Genomic DNA, 25,773 nt, shown 5'->3' with positions numbered 1-25,773 from the left:
TAATAAAGAGGTGTTCTTTTAAAATGTGTGTGTGTCAGCCGGGTGTGGAGCCGGGCATGGTGGCACATGCTTGTAATCCCCGCGCTTGGGAGGCTGAGACAGGAAGATCGCACATGTTCAAAGCCAGCCTCAGCTACTTAGTGAGGCTAGAGACAGGAAGATCGCACATGTCCAAAGCCAGCCTCAGCTACTTAGTGAGGCTCTCAGCAACATATTGAGACCCTGTTTCCAAATAAAACATAAAATAGGTCTGGGATTATAGCCCGGAGGTAGAAAGCCTCTGGGTTCCACCCCCAGTACCACCAAAAAATAAAATAATAAAATAATAAAATGTGTGTGTGTCAGCTGGGTGTGGAGTTGGGCATGGTGGCACATGCTTGTAATCCCCGTGCTCGGGAGGCTGAGACAGGAGGAACACACAGGTTCGAAGCCAGCCTCAGCTACTTAGTGAGGCTCTTAGCAACTTAGTGAGACCCTGTTTCCAAATAAAATAGAAAATAGGTCTGGGAGTATAGCCTGAAGGTAGAAAGACTCTGGTTTCCACCCCCAGTACCACACACACACAAAAAAAACATGTGTGTATGTCAGCTGGGCATGGTGATGCACACTTGTAATCCCAGCATTCAGGAGGCTGAGACCGGAGGATCGTGGTTCTTGGACAGCCTCAGCTACTTAGTGAGGCCCTGTTTCAAAAATAATCAGCTGGGCGTGGTGGTGCACGTTTGTAATCCCCGCACTTGGGAGACGAAGACAGGAGGATCGCGCAGGTTCGAAGCCAGCCTCACTTGCCTTAGAGACCCTGTTTCCAAATTTTAAAAAAATATAAAATAGGTATGGGAGTATAAAGAATAAAAAATAGGGCAGGGGGTATAGCTTGGAGGTTGAATACCCCTGGGTTCCATCCCCATACGTGCAAAGAAAAAAAAAAGTGTGTGTGTGTGTGTGTGTGTGTGTGTGTGTGTGTGTGTGTGTGTATCAGGTGGTGATGGTTGAGGAGGGTACTTGAGACCTGAAGCCCAGCTATCCTATTGCTGGAGCTTACAAAAAAGTTCTTTGAGCATATGTGGTTTTTAGCTGCCGGTAACCTTTTTCTAGATATTTGTGAGTGATTAGAGAGCAGAGAGGATTGTACATGCTTTGGAGGTCAGTTTTTATAGGCTCTTGGGATGTTTGAGTTGAAGAATATGGGAATTAAAAATTTTTTTAAATTATTTCTTAAATTAGGTCTTTGTAGGAAGCACCTCTGCCCCAGTCCTCACTCAGTATCTCAGTGTGAGTTGTATATTACAGTTTACACTTGTAGCTGATGAGATGGAATTGGATTCAGTCAGTGTTCATTTCAGATGTCCAGGATGTACCTAGCCCCAGGCTGAATGTTGAAAGGGGTTCTGAGGAAAGAGTGTGTCTTTACCCTTCAGCAGTTTACACACAAATTGCCTTTTCTTCTGCTTGTTGGAGAGTGTTTTTTTAATTTCCAATCACTAAAAAATGCTGTGAACATTTGTTACTTAGAAAATAATTTCTTCCCATCTCACCTCTTTCATCCCTTTATTTACCACTACCCATTTTTATTTACCACTACCCATTTTATTCCAGCCAAATAAACTTGATTTTAGCCTCATTAGATTCTATATCTTTGCTGGATTTTTTTTTCTCCTTCCTTGGCCCAGTTGTCCATAACAGTCATTCATATCCCGTTTCTTACTCAAAATTGACATACACTGTTTCCTCCCCACTTACCCATAGTAGAGTAAATAGGTCATGAAGAAAATACCAGTGATAAATATTCTTCCCTGCCTTAATGAGCCAGAAATATGTCTACTTAAATGTAGTAAAGTAAGAAGACAATGCTTTTACATGTTAATTATAGACTTTAAGCAAAAGAGAAGCGCACTGGGTTATTAGTAAATAGTCTCTTAGGACATCATATTGTGCACACTAGGTCACAGGTCATTGGACACCCTGCCGTAATGGTGCCACTCATTCCGGTTTTACTTTGACGTTCTCCTGGGCAGCAGGTGGGCCCCTCCTTGATGCACAGGCACTTATAGCCAGTCATAAATAAAACTGCAGTGACAGGTCTCCATAGCATAAACATCAAATGTCTCTTTTGAGTGAGAACAAAGCTCTCATTCTCTAGACCTGAGGCTTAAGGTTGAACTTGTTTAAACAGCTCTCCAGGGTTGGGTTTGTCTCCAAGTAGAATGTCAGAAAGGCTGTTTGTAGAATGGGTATAGTGTGGAGTTGGCTTTTCAAACACCTTTCTCTTATGCAACCCCCATTCCAAGATCTTTTCCCAGATTGCAATTAAATACCAAGCTTTTCAAGTGTCTTATTGTTAAATCTGTGGCTTTTGCTCCCCCCATACAAATAACTTCCTTTATTAAGTCAGTTATATTTTTTCATAAGTGGTTCATACCAGCACAGTAACATTTTGTTTGTTTGTTTCAGGATAGCACTAGCTACACATATAAAATTTGACTTTATTATAGTTTTAGAGAACTTTTTGTTATTTATTTATTTATTTATTTATTTATTTATTTATTTATTTTTGCGATACTGGGGATTGAACCCAGGAGCAGTCTGCCTCTGAGCTACACGCCCACCCCTATTTTTTTATTCTTTATTTTGAAACAGGGTCTTGCTGAGTTGCAGAGAGCCTCTCTAAGTAGCTGAAGCTGGCCGAGAACCTGAGATCCTCCTGTCTCAGCCTCCCAGATACTGGGATTACAAGTGTGTACCACCACACCTGGCTTGTTTTGATGTATTTTAAACTAATTTTGATGATTGTGAAAGATGAAAATGTAACTTCAAAGGTTTTTTTTGTTTGTTTGTTTTTTAACCAGTAGCATATGGTTACTTTACTCTGCAAGATTTTTCTCCTTAGAATAGTTAGAACTGGGGTTTAGTATCAGTTACCCATTACTGCCTTCTCACCCCCCAGGAACCCAAACATTAACTCAGCACCAGGCACGTCCTTTTTTTTTTTTTTTTTAACTAGGATATTCTAGTATTCTGCCTCCAAACTATATCCCCAGCCCTGTTTTTTATTCTTTATTTTGAAACAGAGTGTTGCTAAATTGCAGAGTGCTTCACTAAGTAGCTGAGGCTGGCTATGAACCTGTGATCTTCTTGTCTAAGCCTCCCAAGTACTGGGATTACAAATGTGGGTCACCATGCCTGGCGACATCTCCATTTTTTAACCCAATTTAGGATTTTCATAAACCTTTTCGCAATTGTCTAAATGAGTGGCTGTTGAACAGTTTTCTTTTTAAAGTAGTAGAGCCCCCCCCCCCCGATATTTTCAGTACTGAAGTTTGAATCCAGGGATGTCCTACCACTGAAATACAGCCCCAAAACCTTTTAAAGATAGGATCTTGCTAAGTTGCTTAGGCTGGCTTCTAATTTGTGATCTTCTTGCCTCACCCTACCAAGTCTCTGGGATTATGGACGTGTACCACCTTGCACAGTCCAGTGGATCCCTTTTTAAAATTGAAATGTATATAAAACAAGAAAAAGCTGAGCAATTCTGGTAGTGCATGTTTGTAATCCCAGTACTTGGAAGGCTGAGACAGAAGGATTGCAGGTTTGGGGCCATCCTTAGCAACTTAGCAAGACTCTATTCCCAAATTAAATATATATATATTTATATATATATTTAATTTAATTTAATATATTTATATATATTTAATTTAATATATATTTAATTTGGGAAATATATATACACACACATACATATATATATACACACATATATACACATATATAAACTACACACACACACACACACACACATATATATGTATATATTGAACTGGGGTGTAGCTTGGAGGTAGACTGCTTCTGAGTTTGATCAGTACCCATTACCATAAGAAAAAAAGAAAAGAAAAGGCTGAGATTTGTCAAGTGAAGTGCAATTCATCAGGCACTGTACTAGACTAGTCAGGATGAAAATGAAAAAAGCATTGGTTCCCTCTTTTTGTAGTTCAGAGGTTTCTGGAATATCAGAGGGAGTCCAAAGATTCAAGAGGGACACAGTGCCCGGCGTGGTGGCGCACGCTTGTAATCCCAGCACTTGGGAGGCTGAGACAGGAGGATCGCACAGGTTCAAAGCCAGATTCAGCTACTGAGTGAGGCTCTCAGCGATTTAGTGAGACCCTGTTTCCCAATAAAATATAAAATAGGTCTGGGAGTATAGCCCAGAGGTAGAAAGCCCCTGGGTTCCATCTCTAGTACCACCAAAAAAAAGAGAAAAAAAAGAAAAGCACTGTATTTCCCTATTTCTTTCCTGTACATGTGTTAGGGATGTTTTGGTTTTATAATTGGATTATATTATATATACAAGTTTACGAATATGAATTTATGGTAGTTTTTTTTTAATTGATGCACTGTATTCATACATCATAGTGGGATACAAACTTTTGTAGACATACATGCACACATCGCTCAATCAGCCCCCACCCGATCCCCACCCACTTCTCTCCCCATCCCTCCTTCCCATGCTTGGCTTAGTGGTTGACATCTAGTATTATAGCACTTTATCCAAAATTAAAAATGATAATCTCACATAACAGTTTCATTTGTCTGATACCAAACTTTTGATGACTTAAAGATAACATTTCAATATTTCTTTTTGCTTTCTTTCTTACCAGAGAATTTTTTTTCTACTTTTTTTAGGTGAAACTATCATATATTTATATATTTATTTTTCAGAAAAAAATCTGAGTTCTTTTCGAAGCACCTCTATTATTTCTACAGTTATTTTCCTGATTTGATCTTCTAGAAATCTCTGATTTTCTGTTTTATCGGGTTCTGATGTTGTGGGGTTGTGGGCATTCATTGCTCCAGTGTTATTCCTCTTTCCCATGATTTCGGAAGTTTGTGCCTTCTCTGGGTTCTTCCCTTGGGTCACTATGACTTCACTTAAGGTGCTCTGGATCGCAAGTCTGTAGTATCTCTGACCCCACTACTCTTTTACTGGGTTGTATCACAGAGTCTCCGACCCAGGGAGTCGATAGAGGCTGCTTTAGACTATGGGGGGTGCCAGGTTGCACGTTCTCCTATTGTGTGATATCTCTGCCACCGCCACTCCCCCACTGGGTCAAGTCCCAGGGAGTACAGTACTGGGATTTCTCCTCTGTGGCCCGCAATTTGACTCACTGTTCTTGAGTACTCAGATGTAGCTGTACTGGCCTCGCTGAATTCGGTGCTGCTGCTGCCGGTGGCAATATGGCGCCGCTGCTACGCCCTCGGCCGTGAGGCTGGCGTATTTTTTCTTGGTTTTGAGTTCTACTCTGAGTCCCTGCAGCGTGTGCTGAGCTCAGCCACTGGGAGCTTTAGATGCTTCCTGCACCGAAAGATCCCGCCTGGCTGTTCCACAGCGGCTCACCTCGGCTTGCTGTAGCTGTCCGGTGAATTCGCCGCTGCCGCTGGCAGTATGGCGCTGCTGCCGCGTCCTCTGGCTTGAGGCCGGTGTATCTCCTCTGTGGCTCTGAGCTCTGTTCAGTCCGCTTTCTCTCTGGAGCCTGGTGATTTTTTTGTTTCTCTAGTGATGGTGTTTTCTGGCTATGAAAGGCGCTGATTTTGTGGTAATGCAGATTGGTTGTTAGCGGGGCTCTTAAGCCCCGCTTTTCTCTGTCGCCATCTTCCCGGAAGTCCTGGTTTTTTGTTCTTTTTGTTTTGTTTTGTTTTGTTTTGTTTTTATTGCGGGTCTGGGGATGGAACCCTGGGGCATTTGATCTCCGAGCTACACACCTGCCCTACTTTTTATTCTTTATTTTGAAACCGGGTCTCACTGAGTTGCAGAGGGCCTCACTAAGTAGCTGAGGCTGTCCGCAAACCACGATCCTCCAGGTCTCAGCCTCCCAAATGCAGGGATTACAAGCGTTTGCCACCACGCCTGGCTATGGTAGTTTTTTTTTTTTTTTTTTTTTTTTGGTGGTACTGGGGTTCCTGGAAGCCCTTCTACCTCCGGGCTACACTCCCAGACCTATTTTATATTTTTGAAACAGGGTCTCTTACGCCAGCACGGCTGGCTTCGAACCTGCGCGATCCTCCTGTCTCCGCCTCCCAAGTGCGGGGATTACAAGCGTGCGCCACCACGCCCGGCTGGCTATGGTAGTTTTTAATTTTGATAAACTACATATTACAAAGTTTACCATTTTAATCATTAAGTGTGCAATTCATCCAGGTGTGGTGGTGCAGGTCTGTTATCCTAGTACTTGGGCAGCTGAGAAAGGATCAGAGGTTCAAGGACAGCCTCAGCAAGTAGTTAGAGCCTGATCAACCTGGAATGACCATGTTTCAAATTAAGAATAAAAGCCAGGTGTGGTGGCGCATGCTTGTAATCTCAGCGTTTGGGAGGCTGAGACCTGGAGAATTGTGTTCGCAGACAGCCACAGCTACTTAGTGAGGCCCTCCACAACTTGGTGAGACTCTGTTTCAAAATAAAGAATAAAAAGTAGAGCAGGGGGTGTAGCTCGGAGGTCGAATGGCACTGGGTTCCATCCCCACCTGCAATAAATAAATAAATTAAAAATAAAATAGGGCTGTGAGTATAGTTTGGAGGTAGAATGCCTCTGGGGTCAATCCTCAGTACCAAAAAAACAAACAAAACAAAAACAGTGTAAAATTGAGTGGTGTTGAACACCTTTATAATGTTGTACAAATTGTCACCACTGTGAAGTTCCAGAATTTTTTCATTATTGTAAAAGAAAACCTTTTGTTCCTCCCTATCCCCTAACAACCACAAATCTGCTTTTTGAATATTTCATATAAACAAAATCATATGAAATGTGGGCTTTTACTTCATGTTTTCAGGGTTCACCCCATATTCTTGTATGTATCATTAGTTTATTTCTTTCTATGGCTGAATATATTCTCTGGCAAGACGACCATGTTTTGTTTATCCACTCATCATTTGATGGATATTTGGGTTTTTTCTACCTTTTGGTTATTGTGAGTACTGCTGTATGAATATTCATGTACACATTTTTGTTTGGACACTTTTTTTAAGTTCTTTGGGGGTATATATACTAGGAGTAGAATTGCCAGATTATATGGTGATTCTATGTAACTTACCAAGAACCATCAAACATTTTCCCACAGCGCTATGCCATTTTATATCTGTGCTAGCAATATACAAGCGTTCCAGTTTCTCTGTTTAGTCACCATCACTTGCTATTTTTTAAAATTTCTTATAGCCTTCCTAGTGGGTGTGAAGTATATCTCATTGTGGTTTTGATTTGAATTTGAAATGCATCTGAGATGATGTTGAACATCTTTTTGTGTACTCATTGGCCATTTATATTTGGAAAAATGCCTGTTCAGGTCCTTTGCCCAGTTTTAAGTCCTTTGCATTGTGTATTCTGTGGTGTTTGATCACTTAATTATTTTTTGTTGCTGCCACTCCTCCTGATCTGATGTTGCTGTTGTTCCTAGAGCCCCAGCTTCCACCATTACTATTTATCCCACACCTTGAAAAAAATTTAAGAAGGAAACATGAGTCACTTTTGTAAGCCAACAATCAATAAAAACAAAGGACAACCTAGTAAAGAGAAAGCTTATTAAAGAACCAAAACCTGGTATTCAATATTCATAATTGCATTAGTAATGTTTACAGTGACTGGCCTTCCCTACCAAGTAGAATTCCCCAAAATGAAATACTAGAATTGGAAAGCTTAGTGGCAATGTTTTGATGTACGATATTAGATTCTGTCTCAGCAGCTGGGTGGGAGGAGAGCCAGTAGATTGGAGGTGTTAGACTACAGTACCTGTGGGGAGGAGGGACCTGTGCTAAACACAACAGGCAGGGGAAGCTTGACCAGAGAGAGGACAGCTTGAGATACCTCAGCAAGATCTTTCCCTTATGTGGTATAGTTGAGCCAGGAGGGATATGATACAGACCACTTGGCCAGGTATAATGACATTGGAGAAGCCACAGAATTAGGTCAGACATTAATAACTGCAGACTTTAACTCTCTAAACATGAACAAGAGAGGAACAGAGCAGTTTTAAGAACTCATCCTTAGCCAGGTCTGGTGGTGCATGCCTGTAATCTCAGTGCCTGGGAGGCTGAGCAGAAGAATTGTAACTTTTTTGAGACAATAGAGGACTTTTGAGCATTGATATTGAAGCCACTGTCATTTATTTCAGTATGATAATATTTTGGGAAACAGGGAAGTTTAAAATACAATTTATAAGCCAGGCATGGTGGCATACGTTTGTAATCCCAGCATTCGGGAGGCTGAGACCAGAGGATCACGATTCGCAGACTGCCTCAGCTACTTAGGCCCTCCGCAAATTAGTGAGACCCTGTTTCAAAATAAAGAATAAAAAATTGGGCTGGGGGTGTAGCTTGGAGATAGAGTGCCCCTGGGTTCAATCCCTAGCACCACACACACCTGTACACACACACACACACACACACACACACACGCACACCCCTTATAAAAGATCCCAATATCAATTAAAAATTAAAAATATTTTAAAACAAAAGTTTGTAGGGCATCTGCTAGAGACTCACTGACAAATTGTAGTTGGATTATCTGACTTTTTTTTTTTTTTTTTTTTGGTGGTACTGGGGTTCCTGGAAGTCATTCTACCTCTGGGCTACACTCCCAGACCTATTTTTATATTTTTATTTGGAAACAAGGTCTCTTACGCCAGCGCGGCTGGCTTCGAACCTGTGCGATCCTCCTGTCTCCACTTCCCAAGCGTGGGGATTACAAGCGTGCACCACCACGCCCGGCAATCCAACTTTGTGTGTGTGTGTGTGTGTGTGTGTGTGTGTGTGTGTGTGTGGTACTGGGAATGGACCCCAGGGGCATTCTACCTCTGAGCTACAACTCCAGCCTGATATTTTATTCTTTATTTTGAAACAGGGTCTCACTGAGTTGCAAAGGGACTCACTAAGTAGCTGAGGCTGTCTGCAAACCTCAATCCTCCTGTTTTAGCTTCTCAAATGCTGGGATTTTAAGTATGCACCACCATGCCCAACTGGGATTATCTGACATTTAATATACAGTTAACTTTATAGGCACTTTGCTAAATGCTTTATATACTGATTATATAATTTCTCAGAGACACCCTATGAAGTAGATTCTGTTGTTATCCCATTTTGTAATTGGGCAGATGAGGCCAGCAAGCTTAAGAAACTTGTCCTCTGTCTGGTTCAGCTAACAATTAATGGAGTCAGGATTCAAACTGAGGCCATCTGGCCTCTGAGCCCAAGCTATTGTTAATCACCATGTGACTATATTTCTGAAGGTGCTGTCAGTGATAGAGAAGATAACCGAGAAATTGAAAGAATTATTTCTCTCATTTTTATTGAAAAGCATATTATAGAAATATATATCCCCCAATGCTTCCAAAGTGGACAAGTTATAAATGTTAGATATTCTATCTCAAGGTGGTAAAGAAATCCAGTCATGTGTTCATAGTTGATTTGCAGCAAGTGTTACTTTATTCTGAATTTAGTCATACAGGATGTTTTAGACCTCCTTTAATTATAAAGAAGTCTTTGTGGCACATTGTATCTCCTAAATGACTGCAATGATATCTCAATCTCACCTGCTCTTACACTGGGACTTTAACATTCCTCCCACTAACAAATTGTCCCCCTTCAATTTGCATGGTGGCTTGGCTACTTCAGCTTAACAGGATATGGTGGATGTGATGTTCACCAGCTTCCTTTTTGCGGTACTGGGATTTGAACCCAGATCCTCTCTCATGCTAAGCAAGAACTCTACCACTAAGCTAAGCCCCCAGCAGTGCCCTGTGACTTCTATGGCTAGACTGTTAAAAGGAGTTACTGCCGTTTTGCTGGTGGTATATGCTTGTAATTTCAGCATTTGGGAGGCTGAGACAGGAAGATCACAGTTCCAGACAGCCTCAACTACTTATGCCATTTGCAACTCAGTGAGACCTTATTTCAAAATAAAGAATAAAAAATAGGGCTGGGGGTGTAGTTCAGAGGTAAAATGCCCCTGGGTTCAACCAGCACCACAAAAAAAAAAAAAAAAAAAAAAAAGGAAAGAAAGAAAAGAAAAAGGAGTGACTGCCTTGTTGGCTCCTTTTGGAAACTTGTTCTGGGGAAGCAGCTGCCAAGCATGGTCTGAGGAGCCTCAGACCAACAGCTGGCATTACCCACCAGATTTAAGAGGGAATGGGCCTTCAGATAATTCCAGCCCTAGCCTTGGAGTCTCACATCTGAAGCCCTGAACATCATGGAGTAAACGCAGGTTGCCCCCTACTTACACTGCTTAAATTCTTGGCCCTCGGAATTCATGTGCAGGATAAATGGTTGCTTGCCGCAGAGTTTGGGGGTAATTTGTTCCATGGCACTAGTAAGTGGAACAATGTCCTTTTTCCTTTTCTCCTGAAGGACTTTGTCATCATAGATGGCCATTTGTGGAGCTTAGAGTGGGCCACTCAGATTCAACCCTTCAGGTGAATGGAAAACAGCCTGTTTCTTCTAGCAGCACTTCAGCCAGAAGATTGCTGGAGTGACCTGTCCTCCTGTGCAGACTCCCAGGGACCCTGGGTGCTGTGCTGATGAGATCCATCATAAAAGTTAGGGCCCTGAACCCAAGAAAACATTACCTACTGGAGGGAAGGTGTCAGTGTGGTTTTCCTAAGACCCAGGCAGTCTAATAATTTGGAACTTCTTAAAAAGGTAAGTATGTATATGAAGAGAGAAGAATTGAAAGACTTAATCTGAGTTGTCCGGACTTTAATAAGGTATGTGACAGGAGGATCACTTGAGCCCAGGAATTCAGAGTCAGCCCGGTCAACTTAGCAGGATCACTTTAGACATTATTTTTTCTTTTGCAGTACTGGGCATGGAACTCAGGGGCATTCTACCTCTGAGCTACACCCCCAGCCCTATTTTTTATTCTTTATTTCTGAAACGGTCTCACTGAGTTGCAAAGGGCCTCACAAAGTAGGCCCTTTGTGTAGGTGCTTCTGTCTCAGCCTCCAAATGCCGAGATTACAAGCATGAGACACCACGCTGGGCTAGCAGGATCACTTGGAGAAAAAAAAAAAAAGCCACTTTCTCATGTTGGTAGAGTCACCTATGTGCAGTAGGAGTTGACAGTGAAGCCATGAGGTTTTCCGTGACCCCGTGATTTCATGGTGAAACAACAAAGTTTGCAGGTGAGATGCAGGCACACTTGGTGAGGCCCTTTGGTCAGAAAACTAAGAGTGGATTTAACATGGTGAGAGTAAAAATGCATATAGGGTTGAGTATACTTGGGAGACTGAGACAGGAGGATTGTAGGTTCAAGACCAGCCTCAGCAACTTAATAGGACCCTGTTTACAAACAAACAAAAAATAGAGCTACAGGCATGGCTCAGAAGTAGAATGCCTCTGGGTTCAATCCCCAGGACCAAGAAAAAAAAAAAAAAAGAATGCATATAGGCTGATATCAGTAACATTTGCTGGACTATGAGTCTAATCCTGAGGATCATAGTGCATGGTGGCCCTAAAACATTAGGAGTGCTGGATGTTGTCAGAAGGTACTTTGTAGAATGCTGTGTGGCAATGCAGAAAAGTGCTGGACTTAGGGTCTAAAGCCCAAGTTTTGAGATGGGCCCCATCATTCACTTGTTTACCATTTGTGAGCTGCTTAATCTTTGTGCTCTTCTACTCACAAAGTGGAACAGCTACACCTGCCTCAGCTGTGTGGATTCCCTGGGGATCACGTGAGCAAATGAATGTGAAAACTCTTGATAAAGTAACAGTGTAGCTGTGAATGGTATGTTCTTAGGGGAAACAAAACCGAAAACATCACATTCTAATATAAAACTTGTGTCCTGGTTCTGAAATCAAAGATGTGGTCTTTGTTCTGTCTCAGAGAACCTGGGGCAGGGGTATAGTTCAGGTAGAGCACTTATTTATTTATTATTTATTTTTAATTTAATTAAAAAAATTTTTTTTGCGGGTCTTGGGATGGAACCCAGGGTCATTAGACCTCAGAGCTATAGCCCCTGCCCTATTTTTTATTCTTATTTTGAAATCGGGTCTCACTGAGTTGCAGAGGGCCTCACTAAGTAGCTGAGGCTGTCCGCAAACCACGATCCTCCGGTCTCAGCCTCCCGAATGCTGGGAGCCACCACACCCGGCTTTATTTTTTTATTTTTATGTGGAACATATTAAAAATGGCATACATTTAGACTATGCTTGGTGCCCCCCCCCACTTCCCTTTATCACCTTCCCAACAATGAGTGTCCAGGTTGACCATGCTGCATTCATAGTTTTACACATATTCGGATGTAGCTTCTCCATTAATCAACCTCGGCCTTCTTCCTCTCCTATCCTTCCATTCTACCTTTGCTGAGGTTTCCCCTCCATTATCTGGAATCCCTCTGGTATCCCTAATACTCCCTAGTTTGGGCATATTAGAGAAAACATATGTCCCTTCTCTTTCTGCGCCTGGCTGATCTCACTTAACATAATGCTCTCCAGGTCTTTCCATCTTGTTGCAAATGACATGATTTTCTTCTTTATTGCAGAGTAGAATTCCATTGTGTGTATTTCCCATAATTTTGTAATCCATCTCTTGATGGAGACCTAAGTTGGTTCCATATTTTGGCTATTACGAATTGTGCTGCTATGAACATGGGTATGCATATGTTACTGTAGTTCTCTGATTTCAACCCCATTAATACCCAGGAATGGTAGAGCTGGATCATATGGTGGATCTATTCTCATTTTTCTAAGGAATCTCTACACTGATCTTCATAGCGACTGAACTACTCTGCACTCCCACCAACAGTGTAAAAGAGTTCCTCTTTCCCCACATCCTCGCCAGCATTTGTTGTTATTTGATTTCTTTATGCTTGCCACTCTGACTGGGGTTAGATGGAATCTCAGCGTAGTTTTGATCTGCATCTTCCTGATGTCTAATGATGTTGAACATCTTTTCATGTATCTATTGGCCATTTGTATCTATTTGTGTGTGTGTGTGTGTGTGTGTGTGTGTGTGTGTGTGTAGCATCTATTCAGTTGAGTTGCCCTTTTCTTTTCTTTTTTTTTTTTTTTTTTTTGTGTGTGTGTGTGGTACTGGGGGTGGAACTCAGAGGCTTTCTACCTCCAGGCTATACTCCCAGCCCTATTTTATATTTTATTTGGAAACAGGGTCTCACTAAGTTGCTAAGAGCCTCACTAAGTAGCTGAGGCTGGCTTCGAACCTGTGTGTTCCTCCTGTCTCAGCCTCCCGAGCGCGGGGATTACAAGCATGTGCCACCATGCCCAACTCCACACCCGGCTGACACACACACATTTTATTATTTTATTATTTTATTTTTTGGTGGTACTGGGGGTGGAACCCAGAGGCTTTCTACCTCCGGGCTATACTCCCAGACCTATTTTATGTTTTATTTGGAAACAGGGTCTCAATATGTTGCTGAGAGCCTCACTAAGTAGCTGAGGCTGGCTTCGAACCCGTGCGATCCTCCTGTCTTAGCCTCCTAAGCGCGGGGATTACAAGCGTGCACCATCATACCCTGCCAGTTGCCCGTTTCTTGATTGGGTTGTTTGTTTTGCTAGTGTAGAGTCTTTTGAGCTCTTTGTATATTGTGTGTATTAGCCCTTTTTCAGAGTGGTGGCTGGTAAAAATCTTCTCCCATTGTAGGCTTTCTCTTTAGGTTTTTGATGGTTTCCTTTGATGAGAAGAAACTTTTTAGTTTGATGCCATCCCACTTGTTAGTTCTTGCTATAATTTCCTGTGCTTTGGAGGTCTTGTTGAGAAAGTTACTGCAAATGCCTGTATGTTGGAGTGTTGAGCCTATGCCCTCCTCTAATAACTTCACAGTTCTTCATAGACCTAGAAAAATCAGTCATGAATTTTATATGGAGAAAGAAAAGACCCAGAATATCCAAAGCAATTCTCAGCAATAAGATCCAGGCAGGAGGCATCACAATCCTGGACTTCAAATTACACTATAGAGCAATAGTAGTGAAAACAGCATGGTATTGGCACAACAACAGGCATATAGACCAGTGGGACAGAATAGAAGATACAGAAACAAACCCACGCACTTATAGTCATTTGATCTTTGACAAAGGGGCCAAACTCATGTGCTTGGAAAAAAGACCGCCTTTTCAACACATGGTGCTAGGAGAACTGGCTATCCATTTGTAGAAAGGTGGAACTAAATCCTTACCTCTCACCATGCACAAGATGGTTCAAAGACTTAGAAATTAGACCAGAGACTGTGAAGTTATTAGAGCACTTACTTAGCAAGTGTGAGGCCCTGGTTCCATCCCCAGCACTGCTACAACACAAGAACAAGTCTGGTGCAGTGGTTCACATCTGTAATCCCAGCTTCTCCAGAGACTGAGGCAGGAGGATCACAAGTTCAGTGCCACCCTGGACAGCTTATTGAGACCCTGTCTCAAAGTAAATAAAAAGGGCTGGCTTTAGCTTAGTGGTAGTTCACCCTAGGTTCAATTCCCAGAACTGCAAATAAAACAAAGCCATAAAAATAAGCTGTGGGGGGTTTGGATAAGGTCCAGGGAAGAAGAATTAAAATAATCTTGGTTGTAGTGGACTTTTGGTCTCAGTGTGGCCACGGTGATGAGTCCTCTCATCCAAAGGACAAGGGCTAAAAAGGCGTGGGTAACCAAGCTATGAAATCATGCGAGTAGGGCAATACAGACTGATGTGGTCACTGACATGTGGGTGTGCCAGAACTGGAGGCTGCCCAGTGAAATTTGAAAGAGGCAACTTTTGTGTACTTACACAGAACCATGCTCCACAGCGAGCATTAAATGTAAAAAATTTATTATCCCTAAGCAATCATTAATAATTAAATCATAATTGCTATAGCTTTAAAACAGTTTCAGATGTGTCCATGGACTCTGACTACTGGGCAGACTTGAGTGTGTCTCTGCTGCTTACCATTTGGGGCTGGGCGACTGTCACCCTGCTCTCCCAAGCTAGTTCCCTGTGATGCGCTTGGATCAGAGTACGGGACCCAATGGCTAACTCTGTGTGGGGTTCCCGGGGATTCCAGCTGAGCCACAGCCTTGCCAAGGGTAGGTGCCCTATCTCTTCTGAGGCCTGGCACACAACTAGACAGAGTCTGCCCAGGTGGGGACTTGTCAGCGTTCTCAAAACAGCCTCTCTGGAGATTCAAGTTTGCATTTACATCCTACCACAAACCACTTTCTAATCATACTTTGGAACCATATTCAAATCCTGCCAAGGTGGTTTAGCTGTAGAATAGGAGCTAGGTGTGTATAGTTTATATATACATATGTAGATTTCTTAACCTGATGAGTCACCATGAAACATAAGGGACTGATATCACTAGTCCATATTTACACATTTAGCCTTTTTTCCTTTCTTTCTTTCTTTTTTTTTTTTTTTTTTTTGTTGTTGTTGTTTGGTAGTACCAGGGGTTGAACCCAGGGGCATCCTGCCTTGAGCTATACCCCCAGCCTATTTTGTATTCTTTATTTTGAAACAGAGTCTTACTAAATTGCAGAAAGCCTCACTTGATCCTCCTGTCTCAGCCTCCCAAATATTGAGATTATAATTGTAGGTCTCCACACCCAATTCACATTTAGCTTTACAAAGAATTGAGTTTAATTTTGTGAATTTAGACATGTTCACAATTCTGTTATTGTTGTTACTGGGATTAAACCCAGGGCATTCTACCCTCTGAGCTTTACCCCCAGCTGTTGTTGTTTTTTTTTTTAAACAGGATCCTGCTAAGTGGCTGAGGCTGATCTCAAACCTTTGATCCTCCTGTCTCAGCCTCCCAAGTACTGAGAATATTGGCATGCACCACCATACCTGGCTGGATGTGTTTATAACTTTGTTATCATTATTCTGTTTCATTGAAAAATGAATATTAATAGAAAACTAACAAAAATGGCTTGTCTTTAAAAGACATTTAGAAGCCAGGTGTGGTGGCACATGCCTTAACCCCAGTACTTGGGAGGCTGAGACAGGAGGATTGCAGGTCTGCAGGTAGTCTTGGGCCCTCTGCAACTTTGTGAGATCCTATTTTATTGGTACTGAGGATTGAACCCAGGGACATTCTGCTTCTGAGCTACACTCCCAGCCCTTAATTATTTATTTTTTATTTCTTATTTTGAAATGGTCTCATTAAGTTTTGGAGAGCCTCACTAAGTAGCTGAGGCTGGCTGGGAACCTGCAATCCTCCTGTCCCAGCTTTCCAAGTACTGGGATTACAAGCCTGCACCACAATGCCCGGCTAAGACTCTTGTTTCAAAATAAAATAAAAATAGGACTGGGGTGTAGCTCAGAGGTAGAATGCCCCTGGGTTTCATCCCCAGTAATGCAAATAAAGAAAGAAAAAGACATTTAGGAGAAGGTATGTATATAGTATATAAAGCAGAAATATCCCATGTTCATGAGTGACTCTGTAAATTGAAAAATTAGATTCAGACTTATAGCTGGCCAGGATTTTAGAGGTCATCTAGTTCAGTCTCTTCTTTCTGGTTACTCATGAGGAAAATGAGGTTCAGAGGGGTTAAATGACTTACACAAAGCCACACAGCTAGTTACTGGCAGAGCTGAAACTTGAACAATTTCTTGCCGAGACCTTGTTATAACTTGCTGTAAGTGGACTTTCTGATTAGTGGTTAAAGAGAGACATGTTACTTGCGTGGGTTTTTTTTTTTATTTTAGATTTACATTAAGAAGAGGGATTCAAGTTGAGCATGGTGGTGCATGCTTGTAATCTCATACTTGGGAGGCTGAGACAGGAGGATTGCAGGTTTGCAGCTAGACTCAGCAACTTAGTGAGGCCCTCTGCAACTTAGACCGTGTTTCAAAATAAAGAAAGAAAATAGGGCTGGGGGTGTAGCTCAGAGGTAGAATGCCTCTGGGTTCAATCCCCAGCAACAGCAGCAACAACAACAAAAAGGATTGATGTTTATTGAGCAACTGCTGTTTATTAACTGCTTTCCTATTACTTCATACCATTCTTAAATAGTCCTCTAAACTAGTTATTAGCAGTCCCACTTTACAGATCAAGCACAAAAGAAACTATGGTACAGTAAGCTTATTAACTCATTCAAGGACATGTTATTAATATATGAGCTGGCATTTGAGCTTTAGGTCTTTCTGACCTGTTTCTGCTAAGATACCCAGGCTCCTAGGTCTGATGTAAATTCAGACCTTTTCATGGGTGTGGGTAGTAGTGATGGTTATCTTAAAAATATCTGTTTAGACTTCTCACTCATTCTGTAAAATATGTAGATATACACAGATAACCTGTAAAGTGAATCTTCCTTAGGGTACCCACAGCACTTAGCAGACAAGATGTTCAGCTAATCTCCCTACCATCTCTGTTAGATAAATAGTGTTTTCTGGTTGGACAGTTGAGGCTCAGGGACTTTCCCAGTTTCTTATCACAAGCCCACGTGGCCCAACTCCCAGTTCCGTTCTCTGTCCCTTCCAGCATAGATTTCACCACTTTTGCTCTTTCCTGCCTTACACCAAGATTTTTTAAATACTTCCCAAAAATAATGAGCCACGTGTGGGTGTGTTCATTCTCCAGAATGAATCACTGTGAAAGAGACCATGAACCAAGGAAAGGGGAATAAATAACTGGAATCAGAGACTCCTCACTCCTCTGCTGTACTAATTGATGGACTCTGAAGTGAGCTCCTTTTAAAAAGGCGACTGAGGGTTTGGCCTGTGTATCTCACCCTGCTCAGAATAGTCCTCTCTTGAAGTTGTTAATTTCCCTTTCTTGCTTCCCAAAATAGACCCAATGCTGCTCTCTTTGCTGGACGTCACAACACACGTACTGAGAGGATGCTTCCCACATGAGCCCCTTCGTGCCTAAGTGACACCAAGGGGAATGGGAGTGAACTTTCTTAGACTAAAAGGATTCTGGCGGGAGTAAAAGAGAGCCAGACCAAGTATTCTGAGAGTTGCATGAGTTTAAGTTAGCAAGAAGAGGAAAAGAAAACAAATAGAGATAGGAGGAAAACTGAAGTCCCTTAGTTTCTCTTGGGACTACAATGGTTTGAATTGAAACTCAAGAGGAACTTGCTTTTGAAATTCCTTTTATCATTTGGATTCTATTCTCATGAACACCTACCTTAAACTTCATGTCATTAAGAACCAACACTGGGGGCCGGGCGGCACGCTTGTAATCCCAGCATTTGGGAGGCAGAGACCAGAGGATCAAGGTTCGCAGACAGCCTCAGCTGCTTAGCGAGGCCCTTCGCAACAGTGAGACCCTGTTTCAAAACAAAGAATAAAAAATAGGACTGGGGGTGTAGCTCAAAGGTAGAATGCCCCTGGCTTCAATCCCCAGTACCGTAAAAAACAAACAAACAAAAACACTACCCAAACTCTTCAGCAGGCAGCTGCACTTCAGCAGGCAGCTACATGTTTTGAGATTTCTCTTAGAAGATAGGGATCTCATCAAAGGTTGTGGAAAAAATACAGCAGGCTGTACAGTGAAGGGTCTACCTTGACTGTCTGCCACTTGGCTGCCTCTGCTTGGTTTCCTTGAGTGGGAACAGCAAGGGATTGTCTCATTTATAAAAAGCCCAGGGCAGGAGGGGTTAGATACTGAGATATTTAGAATCTGTCTCTGGATTTGAAATGCCAAGAACTGCCTTCCAGAGTATTGGAGGAAGAGACAAAGATAGACTGTTTATATCCTAAAAGGAGAATGAGGCGGGGTGGCTTTTCATGGCACTGGTCACAGCATCTCCTGGAGCCTCCACGTGCCAATCATGTCCCCAGATACCTAAATGGAGCTTGTCGAGTGTGTCACCTGGCCTTAGCAGGACCTGCCCTCTGTGCCCTGATGGACGAGTGCTCACTCGGCACTGCAAGCCTCAGCCTCAGGGTTCCCGTGGCCGGTGCCACATTCCTGCCTATCCCAAGAGGCCAGGCCTAGGCTAGGCTCACAGGAGACTGCTGGAGAACCAACTGCTGTGTCTGTGCTATTCTTGTTAGATAAATAAAGGATTGCTGATTCCAGGGCTGCTAAACGGACTTTCAGAGGCGCCAAATTCATTTACAGTAATTTCCTGTCAGTGGCACACACTTGGTATGATATATATATATATATATATATATACCTAACAAAACCGCTTAGTCCCAGAAGTGATTGTGTACACTACCTGTTTGAAAAAGCTGTGTGTGTGTGTGTGTGTGTGTGTGTGTGTGTGTGTGTGTGTAAGAGCTATCCCGGGGCCTTTCACAATGGGTTAAACTCATTGAGCACTTTTTACACATTATCTCATTTAGTCCTTCACAATAACTTTTATGAGGTAGGTACTAATTACTTCTCTTTGGAGGACATTCTTTTTTGGGCCTCATAATAGGGACACCTGTCATGGCCTAAAGGGAAGAAACTAATGAAACTGTCAGGAGGAGCTTTCTAAAGGAGGTGATGTTAGAGCAGAATTTTGGAAGCTTTCTGAGAATTAAACATGAGAAAGAATTGCAGCAAGAGAATGTGTGAGAGCATTCACACTGCATTCAGGAGGCTGTGGCTGTCTGGCTGTGCCTGGTGCCTGAGAGAGGAGAAGGGGTTGATTCTGGCTCCAAGGATCCCAAGGTGGTGTACATGGAATGTATGTAGGGGAAGGGATGCCTTCTGTTCTCCAAAGGGAGATGCATCCTCCCAGCACACCATCCCAGTTTGAAAGAAAAGGTGGTTCCTCTATCTCCCACAGGGATAAAATAGAAACGGGAGCTGAATGAACAGGCAGAAAAGGTGGCACATGAGTTGAAGATATCTTTCTGGCCCTGTCTCCATAAAAGCTCCTTATTTTGGAACATGAAGTAGTCTTAAGTCTGGAAAGGGACCTGGAGAAGATATCACCATTGCTGTTGATGTCTGCTCCCAAATTTCCTACAGCTCTGCTGTGTGCGTGCACCAGCTGCCTACAGGCCAACTACACGTGTGAAACAGATGGGGCCTGCATGGTCTCCATCTTCAACCTGGATGGGATGGAGCACCATGTGCGCACCTGCATCCCCAAAGTGGAGCTGGTCCCTGCCGGGAAGCCCTTCTACTGCCTGAGCTCTGAGGACCTGCGTAACACCCACTGCTGCTATACCGACTTCTGCAACAAGATTGACCTGCGGGTGCCCAGTGGTGAGTGGGTGCCCTTGTTGGACTATTGGCTCATCTCAGAGGTAGGGAAACCCATCCTGTCATCCCTTGGCTTGATGATAGGTAAAGATGCCTTTTGAATGCTCCCCAAGGTGACAGGGGATGGGGTTCCTCTTGTCAGGTATGTCAATTGGAGGTTGAGAGAGGCAGATTTTCAAGTTAGTTCCAGAAATGCCAGTTGTGTTTTGGGTAGTTGCTGAGCAGCCATCAGCCGCAGAGCCAGGCGATGGTCCCTATTGGAGATATGGGACTGACCCAGAAGAAGGTGGTGAAGGTGAACCAGAATTAGGAAAACATGGAGATCACAGTACTAGATACTTCACCTTTGTAGGCCTACCATTTGGAAAGTATCATAGGGAGATCCAAGGAAGAAAGAGACTGGAGCAAAGAAGGAAGAAACTGGCTTCTGTCTTAGGGGCTGAGGTGGGACCCTGACATGCTGTGCAATTCCAAAGTCAACAGGGTTGACTTACCTGTTGGAAGGGTACATCTACAAGGAGGTTGGCATTGAAAGCATCTAGGCAGACAGACTTAACTGAGTAAGACCAGAGAGATCAAAAGAACTAAAAATATCGAGAGGAAGGGGTCTTTTTCACTTGGAGGCAGTGTTGGAGATAAGTAAGGCCACAGTGTTCCTCGTTTTTACTGTGTTCCTTCCCTCCCTCTCTCATCTGACCCAGGTCACCTCAAGGAGCCTGAGCACCCTTCCATGTGGGGCCCCGTGGAGCTGGTAGGCATTATTGCTGGCCCGGTCTTCCTCCTGTTTCTCATCATCATCATTGTTTTCCTTGTCATTAACTATCATCAGCGTGTCTATCACAACCGCCAGAGACTGGACATGGAAGATCCCTCATGTGAGATGTGTCTCTCCAAAGACAAGACACTCCAGGATCTTGTCTACGATCTCTCCACGTCAGGGTCTGGCTCAGGTACTTAGTTCTCCAGGCTTTGTCTGTTGGCCCTCATGACTGTTTCCCAGCAAGAGAGAGTGTTTGTGAGGAAGGGGGAAGGGAACGGAGGGGCTGCTTGTTTCTACCAGCATTGAGTCATTTGGTTTCATAATTCCCTTCTTTTAGAGTCTGACATGTAATAAGATATGATAATGGGTTCACAGCAAATCTTTCTTTCCATGGGATTCCAGAGGTCAAGTGTAAAACTCTACTGCAGAAACCCTGCCTCTCTTCAAGTCGTTTAATCATACAGCTATTAAGATTCAGCTGGTTCCACCTGAGCAGTAGAGTGCTCAGTTTAAGGGCCCCTGTTGAAAAACAGAAGTGTGCCAGATTCCTGTGTGGTGGTGACAGCTAATCATTGATCTCTGAGCAACCACAAGGGGAGTTAAAGAACACTGAGTAAAGCTTAGAGTTGGGATTTGGTGAATCATTGACTTGGTACCATTGCCCAGGGGTTTTTTGATGGGGGTTACCATAAAGGCAGCTTGGGTTTCCAGCCCATTTCCTGTCGTGTCTGTTGTTGATCACGTCTTTCCTAGATGAGGGCATTGAACCTAGTACTGGACCTTGGCATAAGACCAGAATTTAGGATGGAGGGAATTGAGGCTGTTCAGGTCTCGGAATAACTCAGCTAGCTATTAGATGTGAACATGACTTCAAAAGAGTTTTTTAGATGAAGATCAACTATTTTAGTCTAAGTGGTATTCCATTCTTATAAAAGAAAAACTCCTCCACAGAGACCAGTGTTGCCATATGAGCTAGAACACACAGGATCACACTATCATACTTGTGAGACTCTCGTGTGTTTTTGTCTTTGTTTCCTTACCATAGAACAGACTATTGTTCTGTAGGGAAATTATACCCATCTGACATGGCTAAATATTTCCCCTTGTACATAGGAGTACTTTGAGCTGTGACATCTCCTGAATTTCAGTGGTTTGCCTTTATTAAGCTTGGCAGTAGAGAGCACCAACGTGATGGATATATTTAAAACTTCCATATTTTTGGAAACAGAAAAAAAAAATATAGCTTGTTCTTTGCTGAAAGAGGTAGGGCAGTGGTTAGAGCTGCCTGGCTGGCTTTGTGACTTGACTTGCTGCTTGGGTGCCCCCGAGTCTTTCTAGGTCAGTTGTCTGGAGTAAAATAGTTGATGACTGTTTCACTCTGGTGGTTTAGCCCAATCTTGGTTCAGAATGTGCAGAGCTTCTTCCAGGGTGTTGGATTTTTAATAATGTGGTTTGTAAAGCAATAACTCAGCTGGGCGTGTTTGCACATGCCTGTAATCCCCAGTATTTGGGAGGCTGAGACAGGAGGATCGAAGGTTTGCGGCCAGCCTTGACAACTTAGGAAGGACCTTAGCAACTTAGTGAGACCCTGTTGCCAAATAAAAAATGAAATAGGGCTGGGTGTAGTTCAGAGATAGAATGCCCTTGGGTTTAAGAAAGAAGAAATATAGCAATAACTCCATGTTGCTTATATGAGCTCCAGTTCATTTTAACAAGTATATGCTGAATACCCTCTGGGAACAAAGATTAAAAAGTGGCGGACCACTGGACCTGGTGGTGCACGCCTGCAGTCCCAAGACTTGGGAGGTTGAGATTCACAGCCAGCCTCAGCAAGTAGTGAGACTCTCAGCAACCTAGCAAGGCCCTGTTTCCAAATAAGAAGTAGCTGACTCAGCATTGGGTAGAATAGATGGATTGTTGGGAAGCCTTACAGAGGAGGATGCATTTTAAGAGGTGAAATTTTTAAGAAAGGTTACAGAGTAACAAGGAGCATACCAGGCAAAGGAAAACACCTTAAATGAAAGGACAAAAGGCAAGAAGGTTCACAGTAAGTTTAAGAACTTATGATAAGGAGACCAGTGTGGCATGCTGTGCTAGCCATCAGAAAAGACAGGCTGGCCCAGGTGTGAGGAACTTTAGGGGCCATACCCTTATAGGTAAGAGTCTTCTACTGAAAGTTTGCATGTGGAAAAATTGATGCCCCCCCCATGGAAGTAATTCTGACAGTGGTACTGAGGATGAATTCATTCACCAACCTCCTGTTGGGAAGGGTGGGGTGAAGCAGGGCTGTGCGTGGGTGTGTACGGTAAGAGCAAGGTGAGATGGAGGCAGAAAGACCAGTTGGTCTTTCCTTCTAAGAGAAGGGCCGCAGTAAGACAGGGTATCAGGGGATAGAGAGGAAGAAAGGGTCTAGTTTGAGAAACATTTGGTTGTCTATTCTGTTGTAGTTCAAAGCATGGAATATGGAGGCAGATAATAATAGATTTTAATCTCTGCTTTGCCATTTACTGCTCGTGTGAATTTGAACAAGTTATATAATGTTTCTTCTTGAGCCTTATTAGTTTTCCCATCTGCAAAATGGAATAAAAACAATACCTATCTTACAGGTGGTTGTGAGAAAATGAGACAATTTCTGTAAAGCCTTTAGCCCAGACCCTCATAAACAGTTAAGCACACAGTACGTCTTAGTTCATATCCGCCAAATCTAGGAGTAAATGGTAGTTATTAATTAATCTTAGGAGGGAGAGTTTGAGTCAGACATGTAGTAAGGGTGATTGGATAGAGAGGGGATATTGCATGAGTCAAATGAAGCAATAACAAGTCCTACAAAGACAGTACAGTGAGCCTTAGAGTCCCCATCCACATCTAGACCTGTACTGTGAGCAGAGCTTTCTCTCCAGAGCTGAAATCCTGCATACCCTGACCATGGCTTTCATTGTCCGTGCAGCGCTGCCCTCTAGCGGCTGATGAGCAGAGCCTCTGCCCTCTTCCTGCTTCCATCAGAATAAACAGATGTGAGCAGGGCTGGTGGGATGGTGCATACCTATAATCCTAGCAGCTCAGGAAGCTGAGGCAGGAGGATGGCAAATTTGAAGCTAGCCTGGACAATTTATCAAGATCCTCTCCCAAAATGAAAAATGTAAAGGGCTAGGGATGTAACTTAGTGATAGAGTGTCCCTGGGTTCCATCTTTCCATCTTCAGTACCACCACCACTAAAAAAAAAAAAAAAAAAAAAAAGGATAGAAGGTAATCCACAGGTTGATTGCTACAGAGTTGGTAAGTCTCTTTAAACATTTATACGCAGATCTGTCATCCTTGCTTTGCTAAGGAACAGCTAATCAAATGCATTTCTCTTTTTGCACTGACTTCTAACTGCCACCTGGCTCATCCTGTTGCTAGATTACCTAGACATGGTACAGGAGCAGCTGCAGCTCTGGTTAATGGGAAAGTATAGCATGGAGACACGGTATTGAGCGCCTTTCCAGTATACCAGTGAGTGTGGGAGTTCCAAGATATGGCAGATTTGCAATGTAAGCTTTCTTCCCATTCTTTGGTTCACAGGGTTACCCCTTTTTGTCCAGCGCACAGTGGCCCGCACCATTGTTTTACAGGAGATTATTGGCAAGGGCCGGTTTGGCGAAGTATGGCGTGGCCGCTGGAGGGGTGGTGATGTGGCTGTGAAAATTTTCTCTTCTCGTGAAGAACGGTCTTGGTTCCGGGAAGCAGAGATATACCAGACTGTCATGCTGCGGCATGAAAACATCCTTGGATTCATTGCTGCTGACAATAAAGGTAAAGGCCTGGGTTGGGATAGAGACTATCCCAGAGCCAACAATATTCTCAGATGGAGCAGTGACTGGAGAAATTGAACTGCTGTAGACGCAGCAGTGTTTGCCTTGAGTTATCACCTCTACAAAGTATGATTAAGGTCATAGTTTTCAAACTCTTTGTAAGATGTGAAGCCTATTGTTCCATGTAAAGGTGATACAGGAATCCAAATTATGAAGCAGAAAAACAGGACACATACCCTCATCATCCTACCTTCCCAGTTTCTTTTCCTTGACACTTTCCCTAATCCATCCCTATTATAGTTCCTATAAGGGGTCCAGTAAGTTCACTTTAAAAATCACTCAATTGGTAGAATTGTGGCTTCATCCCTGCCAAGAAGGAGAATCATAGAGAAGCATGCAGTCTGTGTCCTATGGCATAACCAGTATTACATACACTTAAGAGTTGAGTAGCCACACAAGAATGGAGCCCTGACTACCCTTAAAGTGTCATCTAGTGGCCATTAGATTCAGCTGTTGATCTGTCCTGTCCCTGAAGTCCCTTATTTTCTCCTCCTCTCCCCTATTTTCTTGCTTTAGTTTTGAGTCTGTCATGTTTGCCCAGGCACATTCCTATTTTCGAGGACCTCACTGACTAGTACATTAACGATTGATTATGAGGCAAGTACAAGCTGTTCTAGTGAGCGCACATTGGAGATGAGTCACACCTGAGCTTGATCAAGGCAAAAGTGGCAAGAACTGGTCAGGAAGCAAACCAGTGGGAAAGGCTCTGCAGACCTGTGGAAAGGTGAGGTGTGTTTGGGTACCTGCAGGTAGCTTGGGATGGATGTGTTGCTGCCAAAGACAGGTGGAGAGGTAGGCAGAGGCCAGGTTTATCATGGGCCTTTTTGAGAAGGTTGTATTTTGTTCTGAAGGTAGGGATAGTAACTGGAATTTCATTCATTGCTTCGATAATATTTATTGACCACTGTGAGCCAGGACTTCAGCTGACTGATTGGAACATCACACCTAAAAACAAGGCAGAGCTCCAGCCCTCACAGAGTTCCCAGGAGGGGAAAAGTCACCTGGCATGGAGTGCGCCTGGAGTGCAGAGAGGACATGGCTCTGGCTTAGAA

General features: G+C 43.1%; 1 protein-coding gene across 8 annotated transcripts in view; it reads left to right on the top strand.

Moving 5' to 3' along the window:
* The window catches only part of ACVR1B (activin A receptor type 1B), a gene marked incomplete at both ends in the record, with an annotated part of 48,472 nt that overhangs the window by 7,502 nt on the left and 15,197 nt on the right, over nt 1-25,773 (top strand). For 4 of the 8 annotated variants that reach the window (XM_080705878.1, XM_080705876.1, XM_080705873.1 and 1 more), the window contains 3 exons: nt 19,873-20,112; nt 20,811-21,059; nt 24,432-24,662. In XM_080705878.1, coding sequence (XP_080562004.1) covers nt 19,873-20,112; nt 20,811-21,059; nt 24,432-24,662 — 720 coding nt within the window. The remainder of the gene's footprint in view (nt 1-19,872; nt 20,113-20,810; nt 21,060-24,431; nt 24,663-25,773) is intronic. The other 4 variants (XM_080705879.1, XM_080705877.1, XM_080705875.1 and 1 more) reach the window with 2 other exon arrangements.

This window comes from Muscardinus avellanarius (assembly GCF_963383645.1).
Source record: "Muscardinus avellanarius genome assembly, chromosome: 11".
NCBI lineage: Eukaryota > Metazoa > Chordata > Mammalia > Rodentia > Gliridae > Muscardinus > Muscardinus avellanarius.
Note: the sequence above shows the minus strand (reverse complement) of the source record. Positions and strands in the feature narration are given on the sequence as shown.